Raw genomic sequence first — 17,608 nt, forward strand, 5'->3', positions numbered from 1 at the left:
TGTTCACGTGTGGCTTCAGCACTGGCACGCTTTTGTGCTGCTGTAAATCAACCCAATCGGCCAACATGTTCACTCTGTGTTACTACATCTCTTAAGAAAACTGTAGAAATAAAATAGCATTGTGTTATATTTGTAACCGTAGCATTTCCCAAGCAAATAGCAATAGCATCACATTAAAATATCAGATAAGAGCTAGTTTAAATGACTCATGTGAAAGACGGTTGCTCAAAAAGTCAAAATCCATAAATCATACATTTCTTAGAAATGAATAAAGTCGTCCAATCCAATATAATAGCAGAGAAATTAATGGGAGTTGTCAGCTACAGTGTAGTCACTTGACAAAATTGATTCTGATGCACTTCAACACAAAATGTTATCACCGGGGGATGAGCGACAGGTGGGCAGATGGGGGATCATGTGATACAGGATGCTCATATGCCACCTAGCAAGACGCCAAGACACTATGGGTGCTGGGTCATCTGCCGCATTTTACGAGAAAAAAAACCTCGCATGCTATCTAGTGAGATGCCGAGGCACTGGATTCTGCTCATCGTTTGTATAGTGAACATTTGCTTATATTATAAAGCTCATTTTCTCATAATGATGCTCACATAGTGACAAACTCGCAAGGTGTGGCGCCCGTAACATGAAGGTTCACTGTATTTTGTATTTTAAGTGCTCCACAGTCATTTTCACTCTTCAAAAAAAATATATATATATATATGAAATCTGTTTCAAAGTAAGTGCTGAAAATATAGGAGCAGAGAACGAATGCTGAATCGCTGGGTTACAGGCCGAGCATCTTCTGTTCTAATGTTAGCCAGTTTTTGTTTGAGGTGTGTTTAAAACTTGCACTGTTGTCATCTTGAGTCCAAGGTCATCAATGCTTTCGGGCCTATCACTACCACTATATAAGCCAATTGTTTTTCTATTTTAGCCAGGATCACTACCACAGTGCTTTAAATATGAACATTTCCTGTATTCCACAATGGAAGAAACAACATGGTGACATTATTTAAAGTACTGAAAAATAAGGGGATTTAAAAAAATCATTAAGAGCCACACAAATGGAAACTTTTTATTAGAGGACCGCTTTCCTCCTCACTTATTAGAACAGTTGGTATGCTCTGCTCAAGAATATGATGCACTGCCATATCCCTCTACGAACCCTTTTAAAAATCCAAACAAATCCCCGACTGAAGCCATCTCTGCAGAAAGTAAGCATTTTACAAACAATAGTTTTGTAAATTTCAGGCAGAGGCAACGGTGTTTCACGTGTTAATAAATTGCACAAGTCACCCACCCACCCAAATTATTTTTTTTTAAAAGAGAGAGATGGTCTGTAAAATACGGTAATTGGGTCAATATGCAAGCAAATATTATCTACTTCTTTATAAAATATATATAATGTAGAAATTATTGGAGAAAAAAAATTGATGGTAAGCATTCTGTTCCTTATGTCATTACTAGTTTTCTTAACGACTCAGCTATCATAGTCATAATCATCATCAGTAGCAGTGAGGCCATTATGTGGGTGTGCTGCACTGCAGCAGGGAGGACCGACAAAAACACTTGCTATTTCTGGAGAGGATTGTGAGTCAAGAGGTGTGTAGTCTTGTGGGTGTGGCATCTGGGTGCAAGTTCATTGGAGGTTTACTACAAATGACATTTAAATTTTTAATTGCCACCTAAAGAGTAGCTTGATTACTGGTAAAATAATTAAGTACATGCCCTACGACTGACTAACGACCAGTCTAGGGTGTAGTCTGCCTTTTGCCCGACGACAGATGGGTTAGCTCCAGCAACCCCTGCAACCCTTTCGAGGATGAGTGGTATGGAAGATGAATAAATGAAAGGAAATTAAGTACATAGGAGTTATTTTGTGATGGCTAATTTCGGGAAAAAAATAATCTTCTGCTGTTGCTAACATCGAGGAATACATTTTTGCATTCGCTACAAAAAGAAAGTCCTATGGTTAAAAACCCTTCAGACTAGTGAGTGAAGCATTGAATACGTGATGGATTAACTTATTAAAATGAAACATGTCATTCATTATACAAATTGTAAATCAGAGACAATTAAGTCGTTGCAGTAAAAATCTCTCATCTCATTTTCTGAACTGCTTTATCCTCATTGGGTTGTTTGACTGTGCTGGAGCCTATCCCAGCCTATCCCTGAATCGGTGGCCAGCCAATCACAGGGCACAAAGAGACGGACAACCATGCACACTCACATCCGTACCCAGGGGCAATTTAGCATGTCCAATCAGCCTACAATGCATGTTTTTAGAATGTGGGAGGAAACCGGATTACCTAGAGGAAACCCACGCAAGCCCGGGTAGAACCGACCTGGAATTGAATCCAGAAACCTAGAACTGTGAGGCCAACGCACTAACCGCTCGCACCACAAGGCCGCCCTGCAGTAAAAATATAAGGCAAAATACTTTATTGGCATTTTTGATAATACAAATATAAAAAAATATATATTTGGAGCGTCGTGTATACTGTATTGTATTACTTTGAATTTTTGTAATATGAATCAAAGTATCATACCATGATTAGTAATGAAGATTTGAAATCCTGTGTGATGAAATTAACACACGTAGAAGCTTAAAGTGGAAATTTCCATTACTATTACTATACTGCAAATGTTTATGAGTATGTTCCCTTTCCCTGCACGTTATGAAAAATAAGTTAATATATAGATTGGAAATCTGCATGCCTGTGTAATTATATAACACCCATACAGCTACATCCAGATACCAGTGCCCATCACTGCACCAATCAGGTCATCTTGGTCAACTCAGACAAGAGAATTCTGCCATCCTATACGCTCATTCACTAAGCCAATACCTCACTGGCATCGCGGTTTGCATGGTTTACTCCACACAGTGCATGGTGCAAACACACCTGAGGGCACATGACATTTTATAACTGTTTTCTATTTAGTCATAAGCTACTTTTAATCGAAAATACACCTGGAACCTTGAGTGAAACATGCCGCCGGCCCAGCTACTTCTCGCTCAGGAGATCCAGAGTCAAATCTCCATTGTGATGTTTTTGTACCGAGTTTGAATGCTTTCTTCATGTCTTTTTGATCTGACATTTTACAAAAAAATGCTTCCAACTGAAAAATTTAATTTGCCTTTGGGTGTGAAAAGCTAAACTGAAAAAGATTGATGTTAGTATATTCCCATTGCAATTTTTACCTGACTGCGTGTGCTTATAGAATATGCTTGACTAAAATAAGTCATTACAGGGGCACTTTGACACTTCAGGTCTGTGATGCATAAAGCGTGCTCCTCCTGACTCGTATAACTGTCCTTCACCTCAACCTCTTTTCACTCACACAATGCATGTTTGCATTTATCTCTGTAACAGTAAAGATTTCCATTCAATCAGATGCCCCAGTGAAATAGTGAGGTTAAACCCTCTTCCTCCTCTAATACTGTGTCATAATGTGATATCCAAAAACAACCATCAAAAGCAGGACCTGCATGCATGTACATATGTATATGTATGTATGTGTATATGTATATGTATGTATGTGTATATATGTACACGTATGTGTATAAGTATATGTATGTGTGTATATATGTACACGTATGTGTATATGTATATGTATGTATGTATATTTCAGCAACACGCTTATTTATTTATATATTTATTCATGTATTTATTTATTAACCTAATACTTATTACCTATCTATTTATGTCTAAAATGCCTTTGCCATTTCTGCATCCTCACCCTCTTGCTACTTTGACAACGAAATTTCCTGAATACGGGATGAATAAAGTTATCCAATCCAATCCAATACTATTTCTTTTGTTTCAAGACATGACTGAAAAGCATGAAAACTATACACGCAAATATTGTTGAATTGGTAGGACATATTAGTGATGCAGGGCGACCCGGCGGTTGATTGGTTCGTGTGTCGGCCTTACAGTGGGATACCTATGTTCAAATCCAGATCGGTCCATCTGTGTGGAAATTGGATTTTCTTCCCGGGCCTGTGTGGGATTCCTCCGGGTACTCCGGTTTCCTCCCACATTCCAAAAACATGCATAGTAGGCTGATTGAACACTCTAAATTGGTATAAGTGTGAGCGCGAATGGTTGTTTGTCTCCTTGTGCCCTACGATTGGCTGACCACCAATTCAGGGTGTCCTCCGCCTCTGGCCCGAAGTTAGCTGGGATAGGCTTCAGCACCCCCCCCCATGACCCTAGTGAGGATAAAGTGGTTCAAAAAATGAGATGACATATTAGTGAGGCACCAAAGTAAAAATTGTTGGCTCAAACTAAAAACCGAAATCAGAGAATAAACTATAATTACTTTGATAGATTTTTTTAAAATATAATAAATATTTGTCTCAATAATGTTGTGCACTAAGCCCAATTTACAAGAGATTGAGCTATTTTGTTTTTGTTTACTTTAAAAATGTAAAACAATCATGTAATCAGTCGTCTGACCATGGAGCACTTTTCATTCCTAGGAAACGCAGCAGAAATTGCTCAAAAAATATCTGCGATATCAGATCAGATGCTATATTTGGGCACATGTATACATTCAAAAACACTTAGGCACACAGACACTTGACACTTCCGTTTACACACCTACGTATAGCTATCTAAGTAAATAAAATCAAGCTAAATCTTAAAGAGGATTTCTCCAAAATATTTGGTAAAAACTGTAAAACATGTTTTGGTGGCTGATGTCCTCAATGGGAATACTGGGGAGGCGTACCCATAAATAGTTTGTTTTAATCCAGTGATTAATTGCTTTTAGGGCATTACATAATATGTTGCTACAAACAGCAGGTTGTGCAGGTTTTTGTTCAAGTCCAGGTTTAAAAAAGTATGTTGCATATCTGCTTTTGTATTTTTAAATCCATCATTCTTCAACCCATTTGAAACAAAGACAGAATGCAGTTGTTTTTACAAGAATAATGCACAGTAAGCAAAGATCTGTAATACAGGAAACTAAATACAGACGACCTACACGAGCTAAAATCCTTGATGCAACACACTCAATAGTGTAATATTGCCATATCAAAATGCAAAGTAGAAATGTATGATATTGGAATCCATTGGATAAAAATCCATTAAAAACAGCCACCACCAATCTGTTGATGAAAGGGAATCCACTGTAAAAATATGTATTCATTCATTCATTCATTCATTCATTCAGTGTGCTGAAGGATAAGCACCAGGTGGAGGACACCCAAATTTTGGTGGCCAGCCAAGACATTCTATTAATCTAATCTAGTCTATCATATCAAATTGGCACTGAAAAGACACAAGAAACCCTCACTGTTTGAGTATTTTTCCATTTATGTATTAGTATTGTTTCATCGTTATTGTCAATATTTTTTTTATCATTATTATATTATACCTTAATGCACAAACAAGCATTGAATTGCTTAGATATTACTACAACAGCAATGCAAAAGAAGTGGCAACATTGATCTGTAAACCCTTAACCACCAATAAATGAAAATGTTTTTGAAGGCCATTCCCCAGACACCAAAAATCTAGGAATCCACAATTGAAAACAATAACTATGTATGACACCATAGCAATGTAATCTCCAGAAGCAAAGATGCACCATCATGTCACACTCACCAGTTGCAATCCCTGAGTGTTAAAGATGAAACAGTTCTGTGAGGGAATGTAACAGTGATGGAAGTCAAGAAAAAATGCATCAGCCATGCTAGCGCAACTAGCAGGTTGCTTGCACATAATTCCAGCCTGCAATGCGTGACACGACCAACGACTGAATCTAGCACACATGCTAACGACGGCTGCAGAGATCACCCATGCATGCACACAAACAAGCCTGCAGCTAGGTGATGATTTCACACACTGAAATCCATTGCTTCTTGCTTTTGTTTGGAGACAAATGGGTTGATGCAATGACTCCCATATTGATGGATGAGTATTGGATGGAATATGGAACAAACGTACATAGATATTGCTCACCGGTTTGTCTTCTTTTCTCTCCTCCTCTTTCAGCACATCATCCAGGTTAGCTGTCAGTCTGTATAGATGAGTGCAACTGTGTATTTGTGCATGAATGTTTGAGAGCTGAGCTGACGACGACACGTCGCTACATCCACATCCTCCCTTGTCCCTCTCAGCTTTCTAAAAAAATACTGCTTGCTTGCATCCTTCTTATTGTTCTTGATGCTGGCTACTCTAACCTCACAGCTGACAGCTCCCAAAGCAGCTTAATTCCAGCTATCTCATGGCTGTGATGAAATGTTACCATTTTTCAGCTTCAAAATAGAATAAAATCCTCATACATGCACTGTTTGATAAATTCAAGGCATAATCTCTGCTATCGCTCTCCTGTTTTTTCTTTCGTATGCTGTGTCTCGCCAGCTTGTTTTGTGCGATGCTGCAGCACTGTAAGCTCCTCCCCAGAGGGACAGTGGTGCCACACAGCTGATAAAGAGAGAGAGAGAGAGAGCACGGGGGGTATGAAAAGCCACAGCCACAGGGAGGAGTGAGGATAAAGAGTGGAAGAGAGGGAGGATGGGCGTGGCTAGTGGACGACGAGGGGGTTTGCCAGAGAATCTAAAGTAAGCCAGGGAACCCTCAGGGATATAATACTATTAAAGGAGCTCGGTAAGAAATACTACATCAAGTGCCATTATTTATGGATTTAAATCTATATCCACAAAAAGTGACAGTAAAAGGCTTAATAATATCAATTTCACTGATAATAAATATCTCTAAACAGAACATGATGTCACAACCTGAATGATATTTGCATTTTGCATTGTGACCGTTCTGTCATTGTGTCAACTTGTACTAGCTAGTGCAGGGCTGGATATCTAGATCAGTACTGAGCATGAATTCTGGATGTGATGTCACTAACACGATGGTTGAAAAAAGTGGGCATTCCCTAATGTATTGTATTAAGTGACAATACTTGAGTGCCTAATTTGTTGTCTCCAAATAAATTTACTTGAGTGAAATCATTCTAATTATTTGACATGGTCGCCATTTTACAGGGCCTTCAGGATTTAAAATTTTATAGCAGGCATCGCCAAACTATGCCTCAAAGGGCCCAAGTGTGACAGTTTTGTATTCCAACTGATCCAGCTTGGACAATTTAATCAGTGATTTTTATTCTGAAACAAGCAGGTGCATAGTCTAGCCAAGAATGGGGACCAGGCGGGGGACAGGCTGATTTGGTGGCCTGCCAAACAGAGGGTAGACAACTATACACACTCAGACTCATAACTAAGGGCAATTGAGAGTGTTCAACAAGCCTACCATGCATGCTTTTGGGATGTCGGAGCATCCTGTACCTGGAGGAAACCCACAAAACCCTGAAGAGGTATTGGACCTACGACCTGAGAACGACGAGGCGAGCGTGCTAACCACTCGTCCACTGAGCCGCTTAATGAAGTTCAGTGAAAGCAAAATAACAGACTTGTACAAATTCATCATGCTAAATGATAAAAATGAACAATTAAGAAAAATATATTTTGGAAATGTATAGTCTAATATATTTTTAACAAAAGTAACTCATACACCTCAATATTAACATTGTTTCAATTTCAAAATGACTGTGGATGTGTTTCTTACAGGAGGTGCAGTACTATATTCCAAGTGCATGTTTTATGGTTCTACTAACAGTATACATAGATGAGTTTTTACTGTGGTATAAAGCAATAGGATGACGTTAATGCCTCCTGCTAAAATATGTATGTTTATGTATATTAGAACGCGGTGCATCCTTGGAAACAATCACATTTAATCACAAGCTAAAGTGTGTAAATTATGAGTGTGAGCATGAATGGGGGGGGTTGGTCTGTGTACGCAGATATTGCAAACAATACATTCTTTCTAGCATGCTATGTTGAGTGGTGGGATGACAGCCTCCTTCATGTGACAGAGATGGAGATTGTGAATAACAAAACAGCATTTAAAGAAACTAATTGTTGCTTTCGCCAATAAGGTGCTTCAAATACCTCCCCAGTCATAAACATGTTCGGGGCGCTATTTGTAAACATGGGGATGCTGAACATTACGGCAACTTTTTTCACATTTAGCGCCAAATCTGAAAATGTTACAGTCACTTTTTTCAGTGTTAGGGATTTTATATATATATACAGTGGTACCTCGACATACGAGTGCCCCGACAAACGAGCAATTTGAGATAGAAGTAAAATTTCGGGTAAATGTTTATCTTGAGATACGAGACAAATTTTTATATACGAACATACAGTGGACGCGAGATGCTGCTCATAAAACATCATGGGCACTGTCTCTCTGGTCACAACTCCCTCGTGTAATGTCTGTATGAGCACTGGGTAGAGCATTGCATTTTTGCGTAATCCAAGTTCATTTAAATTTGTTTGTTAAGTTATGAGTGTTATCCAGCAAAAATGCCCCCCTCCTCTCTCCCCTCAGCAGAATCTATCTAATTTTAGTACTATTAAACCACTAGTTATTTGTCACTTTATTATTAGATGGCGAATTAGAAACAAAAAAAATGTTTTTCCAATCCAATATTCTGTTTATGGTGTTTTTTTTCAGAGAGTTGGAATGAATTAATTTGTTTTTAGTTCATTTCTATGGGAAACTTTCATTTGAGTTATGAGTGAATCGACATCGCTCAGTCCCGGAACGAATTAAGCTCGTATCCTAAGGTACCACTGTATATACAGACACACACACACACATACAGGTGAAACTTGATTTTTAGATAAAATCCTAATCCAAATGACCAGTTACCGTAAGTAACAAAATAAAAGGAGCTCACACTTTACATGGCTAAATATTAAGGAAGCCTCACTCAACAGCGGCAATTCACAACGGAATATTAGGGCCGAAGAAATTGATAGGAGATTATCTTTCTATTAGTAAAATAACAAATCCGTATTATTACATGCATTTAACGTACCTAAATTACTATGGAGGTATTGTTTACTTTATTTAGTTAAAACCTTTAAGATGTATGTCACTGAAAGAGAAACCCAGTCTTCACTTTAAACATGAACGGTTTCTGTTAAAAATCACTTGACAAAGAAGAAACAAACACTGGAAATCTACCCTTGAGCCAGCCGTAGCTGTCGAAACTGTATGTTTGTATAAACCACATTTCCATGTCCAAGCTCAGCTATGAAAAGATAAGTGCTCAACTCACTGTCCTCTCCAGGGCATGGCATTCCAGGCTTCTCCGGAATACTTGGGAAGACTGTGTAGGAAAGCAGAGTGAGTGAGAAAGTCAATATTTTACTTTCCCCTTTATCCACCCAACAGATGTGCAACATATTCTTTTGGGAAATTCAGGATTGACGTGATCCTCACATGACTAAAGAATCAGCAAATGAAACATTGGCTGAATATATATCTCTGAAAAACAGCAATAAGTGAAGAATCCAGTCATACCTCTACTTACGAATGTCTCTAGGTATGACATTTTCAGGTTACGAAAACAAATGAGTGCCACAAGATACAAAAAAGATTTAAGTTACGGAATCCCCCAAAATTAAATGCATTTCATTTATTTTATTTTGAAATTGTGGCAGATGCATCGATTCTCACTTTATAACCTTGCTTACACTCTACTGGGCTCTCATTGGCGGTCTAGCAATAACAATTATCAATTTTTCAAGATTTTGTTCAGTACTTTTGACTGCTATTTGTCATCACGTAGTTCTGACAGCGTTTTTTGTTGACTTTTTCAAAGTGTGGATAAAGCAGCTCCTTCTGTATTAATCATCACGCCTCCCAAGAGAATTTCCAGCGCAAATGAAAAGAAATGGTCAACAGGGAGCATAAAACGAACTCAGCAATTCAGGAGCAATTCAACGAGAAGGCGGACGAGGAGGGAGCAACGAGCATTCCAACAGCAAAAACAACAGAAATGCTGGACATTTTTCAGGAACTTTGTGTATATGTCGAAAAAACACATCCGAAAGTCTTCACGGGTCTTGTGATCACATGGCAATGTTTGTTTGATGCACAATAGAAACATTATTAGAAGTTGTCAGAGGCAATCATCTTTGGATAGTTTTTTTTTCCAAAATGTCTGACAACCAGCACTGCAGAAGGGAAAGTTAAATCCAAGCAGGTAAGAACCGATAGCGACTAATAAAATTACATTCCAAAGAAATCATAAAACGTTAATGTTTGTTGTTGATTAATGTTGTTAAACAGGCGTCTTGTGGTGTAGAGGTACACTCGCCTGACTTTAGCATGAGCAGGTGCGGGCTCGATTCCCGCTGATGTGGTATAATTATAAGTGTGCATGATCATTTGTCTCTCTGTTTGCCTTATGGCTGACTGACGACCATTCTAGGGTGTAGTCTGTCTTTTGCCAGAAGTCAGCTGCATTAGGCTCCAGCAATCCCTGGGGTTCCCCTTTCGAGGATGCTTGGTATGGAAGATGAATGAATGAAAAATTTTGTTGTTTGAATTCTTATAGCTGTGTTTTTTAGATGCGTGTTGGAATGGATTAGGTTGGATAACTTTATTTATCCCGTATTCGGGAAATGTCATTGTCACAGTAGCAAGAGGGTGAGAATGCAGATACAGGAAAGGCATTTTAGACATAAATAAATAGAAAGAAACCAAGCCATGCGACGGCTGGGTTCGAATCACAAAGGCCGCAGAAGAACAAAGCAAGAAGCAAAAAGTACGAAGTACAAAGCAAAGTATATTGGATGATTAAGAATCAAAAATTAAATCAGTCTTTAAAACAGAAAAGACATAGATTTAACTTTAACGAGGTGTTAGTTGCAGTGGTGGATCGTCAGGACTACAAGGCCTTCTCTGCTGGCCTAAGAAATATCTGAACCATATATAATATTCTGTCCATCAACACCTATTAAATATTTCCAAATTGTCTGCTAGCTTCCTTTCATTGCTTTCCCCCTGGTTGCACTGCTTCAAGATGTGTTTTCATATTGAAGCATTTAATCAATCACATTTCAGCCATTATTTGTTGCCAGGGTCAGAAATCTGCCTCAAGGCCTTCACAATCACTTCTGCATGCTTTGCTGTATTAAAAAAAGTGTTGATGAGACTGTTGCTTTAACCAATCATAATTCTATTTGGTGACACCAAGGCCTTGTCGCAGGCGGAGGGACACGTCATCGCTTTCACCAACTATGACTGGCTAGTAGACGGACCAAAGCCAAAATGAGCCAGCCAGAGATGGCAAACTCTATTTGGGGTTTCCAAAATTACTAACTAACTTAGTTGGTATTTTACAAAGGCTAAGATTCACTAAATTTAGAGTTATCTTACCATGCAACAGCAGTCCATATCTTTTGTTTCGATTATAAATTCGAAATGCCTCCTCAAGTTCCAGGGGAGATGAGATGGTACAGGGGTCTCCTGAAAACATAAAAGCAACCAGAATGACTTCTAATCTTGCTGGGCTACAAGGCTCGCTTCTCAACTGCAATTAGATGCTTGGAACATGTTATAAAAAAGCTGGGACAGGGTCAAATTCACCAGTGTGTTATGAATTGTTGAAGTTTAATAGTTGAAATTGTTTTACATTGTGCCTGATTTACAATTTAGTTGCTCAATAATCCTATGTGCGGCCCGGCAGCTCAAGTGTTTAGCGCGTCGGCGTCACGGCTCTGAGGTCCTGTGTTCAAATCCAGGTTGTTCCACCTGTGTGATGTTGTTTGCAAGTTCTCCCCAGGCCTGTGTGGGTGTTCTCTGGGTACTCCGGTTTCTTCCCACATTTCAAAAAAACATGCATGGTAGGCTGATTGGAGACTCTAAATTGCCCTAAAGTATGAGTGTGAGCGTAAGTGGTTGTCCGTCTCCTTGTGCCCTACGATCTGCTGGCCAGCGAAGTCAGCTCTGATAGGCTCCATCAGCCCCCGCGACCCTAGTGAGGATAAAGCGGTTCAGAAAATGAATGCATAATCCTAGGTTGCCATTGTTTTGTTTTGTGCTTCACCAGCCTCACGACAAAGCCACACTGTTGTAGCACTCGCACAATGTAGCATGGCATCGTCTGGCTGGAAAAGGCAGAGACGTCTCGGGGATGGGGGGTGTTTGTAAATGGCAACATCAGTTGCTCTGAAACCTTCATATAACTTTCATGATTAAAAGTAACTTTAGAACCTTGCTTAATACTATTGCTACTGAGCACTACACATTCACACACACAATTCAATTGCAGATAATGGATTATCAATTTTGGCCTGATAATCAGGATGGTGCTTTTTTTCTTTGTCCCAGCGGATTGGGTTCCTTATTTCAGGGACCACTTTGAAATTTAGACTCACCACAGCTCAACACCTCTCAATGCATCTCAGTCTTTATTCAAACTGCAGGGCATGATTAATTTTGACTTTTAGTTAAATGTGAAACTTTTTCAAAAAGTCATTCACAATACAATACTGTAAATGTTACTCATAATATGAACGCAAAGCATAAGAACATTATCGTCGCTGTCTCCTCTTGTAATGTTTCCCCATCAGTCATTGCGAATGGCGAGGATATTGCTAATACGAGTGATATATACTACTCGTTGGCAAGTGGTCGTGCGTTATCCTATTGTGAGGACATTTGTGTGCATATTTTTCAGAATATTTTGAAGGGAATACAAAAGCAAATTACCATCGATAGGTTGCATCTGAAACTCACGATGGAGGTGGGGCAAACAAAATTTTGAGCAAATATTTATCTTGAGATAAGAGATAAATTTTGATATACGAGCAGATAGCGGACGCGAGAGGTTGCCCATATGAACATCATGGCCACTGCCTCTTTCCCCATAACTCGCTCGTGTAATGTCTCTCTGGTCGCAACTCCCCGTGTAATGTCTCTCTGGTCGCAACTCCCCGTGTAATGTCTCTGCAAGCACTGGGCGGAGTGTTGCATTTATTCAGTGTTTCTTTTCCCGTTAGTCAGTGCGATTTGCGTATTACCTACTTCTCATTGGCAAGTGATCGTGCATTACCCTATTGTTAGGACATTTGTGTGCATCATTTTCAGAATATTTTGAAGGGAATACAAAAGCATACCAAATCATAGGCACTGTTTCAGTGTGAACACCAACCTTCATCATCAATCCACTTGAGTGTGAAGGGCTGGTGTCTGGTGAAGCTGCACATCATTCTCACTTCTTCACAAAGCTCCACAAAGGTTAAAGTGGCAGCCAGGTCTGTTATCAACATGTCTCTGCACACAAATACAGTCGAGCCACTTGGTTGAGTGAACCACAGGTCACGTAGAATGTACTTTATGTAACCTCCCAATATTTTATGGTCAGTTTTTGGCTTGTTAGTTGACTAAAGACAATTAAAACAGTTGTCAATTTGGCATGTACTACCTTTATACTCAGGTCCTTCTTTAGAGGTACATTATACACAACTAAAAACAATAGAGTGGTAGCAAGAATGTGACCCTTGCACTGGTGTTGAGTACTAGTGCTATATTGTAGGGCGTGTGAAATTCACAAGAATTAGTCATGCATAAGAATGTAACAAGCATATTGTGGCTACCAATAAAAATATCTTTGATCCAGAAAATCCATTGATTTAAATTCCATTTAAACTGCACTTTCATAGCAACTTGACCATAATGATGCACTGTTACGTCCCATATTCACAGAAAAAAGTGTGCATCCCGTATTGATCCGTCCTGGCGTATTGTAACAAAACTTGAAAATGGTGTTTGATAGTGTTGTAGAATGAACGAATACTGATCAGGTGCCATTTTGAAATAAGTAGGAAACATATTGCTGTAAAAAATGTTCTGCTATGTTTATCCATTCATTTTCAATACCGCTTGTCCTTGTCAGGGTCGTGAGTGCTGGAACCTATCCCAGCTGAGCACACACAAGACTGGTTTCTAGTCAGTTGTACAAGGGATCACATGGAGGCAGACCACCATTCGCACTTAGAATTACGACGCCACCAAATCAAATACCAAGCTGTCTGTACTGAAATCAGGCAGAGGAACCACTGCACCATCGGTTTGCTTCTTTGTAGATTAACTTTCTCAATCCAATTATATTCTGTCATGATCAATCACCCGCCATCTTTAAAGTTAGGAGGACAGATCCACGCAAGTACACATACTTCTAGTACAAGGGTTTTAGAATATTAAATCACGTAAAACTAATTCCCACGGACTTTCATTTATTTCACCAATAATAACAACATGGAAGGTATTTCAATTATTTACTGCACTTCTTCAATGTAAGCCTAGATAGGTACCCTATTGTGACAAAACAGTTAAAAGCTGCAATTAGGCTCCTGTTAACCCAGGAACCTAAACATTATAAATTGTAGAAAATAGATGGAAATGACCTTTGAGGCCACATTCCAATGACGGAGCACCCTGCAGTATTGTTGTATCGGCACAACCACCAGACCTTAAATGTGCTCAGTGTTTTGTATTAGAAAAAAAAAAACATCTATATTACTCAGCAGTCATTTTTCAATTGATTAAGTGATCCTTTAATTGAAAAGGTTTGAAATATGTGTAAAACAGCGGTGGCCCGCTTTCACCAACTATGAATGGTTAGTGATAGCGTGGACGAGCCACAGCTACCAACTGTATCTGGAGTGAACTGCACAAGCAAATATATGGTTGTGTTGATTTAATAGCAGTTTTCAAGAACAGTTGGACACCATTAAGAAAGGTCGGACAACTACGAAGCAAGCTAGCCTGTCACAACCGGGATGGAACATTTTCAGCCCTAAATCGAATAAAAACGTATGCCAGAAATACGACAGGACACGCTCGACTTTCAGCATTAGCTTTGATGGCAACAGAAAAGAAGGAGGAAAGGACGGAGGATGGATTTTGGTTAGTAAAATTTGGCTATATTCCTAAATAATATTTCAATTGTATGAGGTTATTATTGATGCTTTTTTATGTGTCGCACCTGTAGCTGCAGTAGAGGTTTTATAGCCATAAAAATCGTTTTTGAGGGTTGGATTGGTTCAGAAAGCTGAAGGCGTCGTTAGGAAATTCACGGACCGCCGCTGGTCTAAAATGTCTTTTGTGACAGGGAAATTTCCTGAATATGGGATGAATAAAGTTATCTAATCTAATATAATATACTAAGATAAAGAGTGCTGCAGAGAGGCAACAAAAATTACAAAGACTGCAAAGTGGTGAACACAATATACAAGTCTGCTTCCCACATATGGTGACAAAATGGAGTGTGATTACTTCTCTTATAACGTGTGGTTTACTCTAGTCTACTCTACTCTGGTCAACATCTAAAAAAATAACCAGATTTCATATGACAATTAGGAGTCTCCTCCATCATAGAACTAGTTTTCTAAGTGTGGGTCACAAGGAATTGCTCTCGGAATTGCATAAACAGTACTTCGCAATAATATCATCAAAAGATGCACAGCATTCCCATGCATTCCTAGCACTTTACTTGGCACGTTCTATATTCCTTTGTTTAAACCTATCTTCTTGGATGCACGTCATCCCATGAAAAAAATGAGGGTGTGTGTCTGACAAGCTTAAATTAACCACATGGATTCCTGCTATTCATGTCTTGCAACAATTTTTCATTTTTCTCCAAAAGACAGTGATGTGATTTTTAAAAAGCCAGCTGACTTGAGAGTTAAATACTACAGTACATTCCAGAGTTAAGTCTTGGGAACAAAGCACCAACACCCACAATTATAAGTAAATAAAGTACATTCAGCCATAACACAGACCCTGACCAGACCAAAAAAAATACATGTACAGAATATGTATGTTTCGAATTCACACACACTAACTATTTCCCTGCTATTGCGATGATAGACCTCCAATCACGTGACTATTTTCAACCTTCCACTGGGTATATAAATAAAAATAATTTGACAGTGGTAGACGTCCAAACTATTTGAATAGGTAGGAGGATGGTCGACCATCTCAATTCAAATTGATTGGACGTCAATTGCCGACAATGGCAGTCAAACACTATATTAACATATTAACAAACATATTAACAGTTTTCAACAGGTGTATCTCTACAATTATCAGACAGAAACCTAATCGCAAAACTTCTTCTTTTACTTCCACAATTTAAATAGATTTTGCGTTCCTACTTACCCGCAGTAGTGCGCTTTAATTTTTACCGACTCGGACTCCAGGTCCATTACGGATCCGTTTGACGCTAGCATATGCATTGTACTTTTGCCAGGCTCCTAAGAAAGGCCGGTTTAATCAGCTTTCGGTAGTGAACTACCGATCGCTAATTTTAGAAGATAAATATAAGTTTTATCCGTGACAAACAGAAATATAAACTTAGCGTACGACTTGAAAGTTTCTTGGGTTGAGATAACGTAGAGAGTTTCGCAACCGCATGAGTCAAACTTTAGTTGTTACATCAGATGGTTCCGGATAGACCTTTCAATATAAAATATACGCTTTGTGAAGGCAATAAACACCCGGGGTGAATTAGTTTTAACACCTTTAGTTTGAAACAAACTCGCTTCTTGGCCACCTGACAACTACTTGAGTTACGGTTTGCCATGGTAACGATAGACAAAATCACCTGTTTATGGATCAGAGAATATTATTAGAGAATATTACCATGTTATTTAAAAATACTAGCTCAAGAAAGACATTATTAATTTAGGTATTAATTTATCTGTTTTTAAAATTATCTTTATAAATATTAATTTAATAACGGGTGAGGGAGTGGCCACATTCTGGTTTTCTCCTGGTATTCCAGTTTGCTCCCACAATGGTTGTCTGTCTCCCTTGTGCCCTGCGATTGGTTGGCCAACAGAAAAAGGTGCCCCCCTCCCGGTGTCCATAGTTGGCTGAGATGGGCTCTAGCACCCCCCGCGAGGGTAAGCGATTCAGAAAATGAATAAATGGGTGTAATAATAATGTCTATTATGGATTTTTTACGTTTGTAATTTTCGCTTTTTACATTTGTTAATTACCCATGATCATTTTCAAGGTTAAGTTGTTCTATTTTTAAATGATTTTGTGTGTTTTTTTACGATAATCTTTTACCTTTTCCAAGGTTTTCTCGATCCTGGTGGGGTCCGTGGTTCCTCCATGTGCAAGCTTTTGCTCTGCCACTGCACTGGGGTCATGTTCTGGACCTACTGTATATGGCTCAGAGAGAAGATGTCTTCACTTGGATGCTCTGTGCCTATGCCTATGTTTTTTAAGGTAGTTGCAATATTTTTTACTACCATGCTTGCCAATGTGGTTCTTTTAATCTTACTTCTGTCAATTTAAAAGTGTATCTTTAGTAAGCGTCCAACCCATTTCAACTCGGAGGTTGGCAGGGTATTAACATGTATTTATTGTGTTCCTACTTCAAATGGAAGGGACCTCTACTCTGTCAATGGCAGCCAAGGAGTAAAGAAAAAAATCTTTATTTATTAAGTTTATTGTATCAACCCACTTACTATTATATTTTTCTTTTGAATAACATGCAGGTAAACCAGTGCAAGCATTGCTCTGCAGAAATATTCTCTCTCATCTCATTTTGTGAACCGCTTTATTCTCATTAGGGTCGCGGGGGGTGACTGACTCCGGGCCAGAGGCAGGGGACAGAAATTGGTGGCCAGCTGATTGCAGGGCACAAGGAGCCAAACAACCTTTCAACCTAACACTCGGGCAATTTGAGTGTCCAATCAGCC

The 17,608-nt window shown here is 39.0% G+C and overlaps 1 protein-coding gene across 2 annotated transcripts in view; it reads right to left on the reverse strand.

Moving 5' to 3' along the window:
• Positions 1-16,407, reverse strand: part of prkcz (protein kinase C, zeta) — a 61,107-nt gene extending 44,700 nt beyond the window's left edge. Inside the window, exons 1-5 of one of the 2 annotated variants that reach the window (XM_077718024.1) lie at positions 16,260-16,407; positions 16,056-16,150; positions 13,045-13,166; positions 11,268-11,357; positions 9,160-9,210 (exon numbers count right to left, since the gene is read on the reverse strand). In XM_077718024.1, coding sequence (XP_077574150.1) covers positions 9,160-9,210; positions 11,268-11,357; positions 13,045-13,166; positions 16,056-16,150; positions 16,260-16,310 — 409 coding nt within the window. In that variant the 5' untranslated portion in view covers positions 16,311-16,407. The remainder of the gene's footprint in view (positions 1-9,159; positions 9,211-11,267; positions 11,358-13,044; positions 13,167-16,055; positions 16,151-16,259) is intronic. The other variant, XM_077718025.1, reaches the window with a different exon arrangement.
• Between the last annotated feature and the right edge of the window lie 1,201 nt (positions 16,408-17,608).

This window comes from Stigmatopora nigra, chromosome 1, assembly GCF_051989575.1.
Source record: "Stigmatopora nigra isolate UIUO_SnigA chromosome 1, RoL_Snig_1.1, whole genome shotgun sequence".
In the NCBI taxonomy this organism is placed as follows: domain Eukaryota; kingdom Metazoa; phylum Chordata; class Actinopteri; order Syngnathiformes; family Syngnathidae; genus Stigmatopora; species Stigmatopora nigra.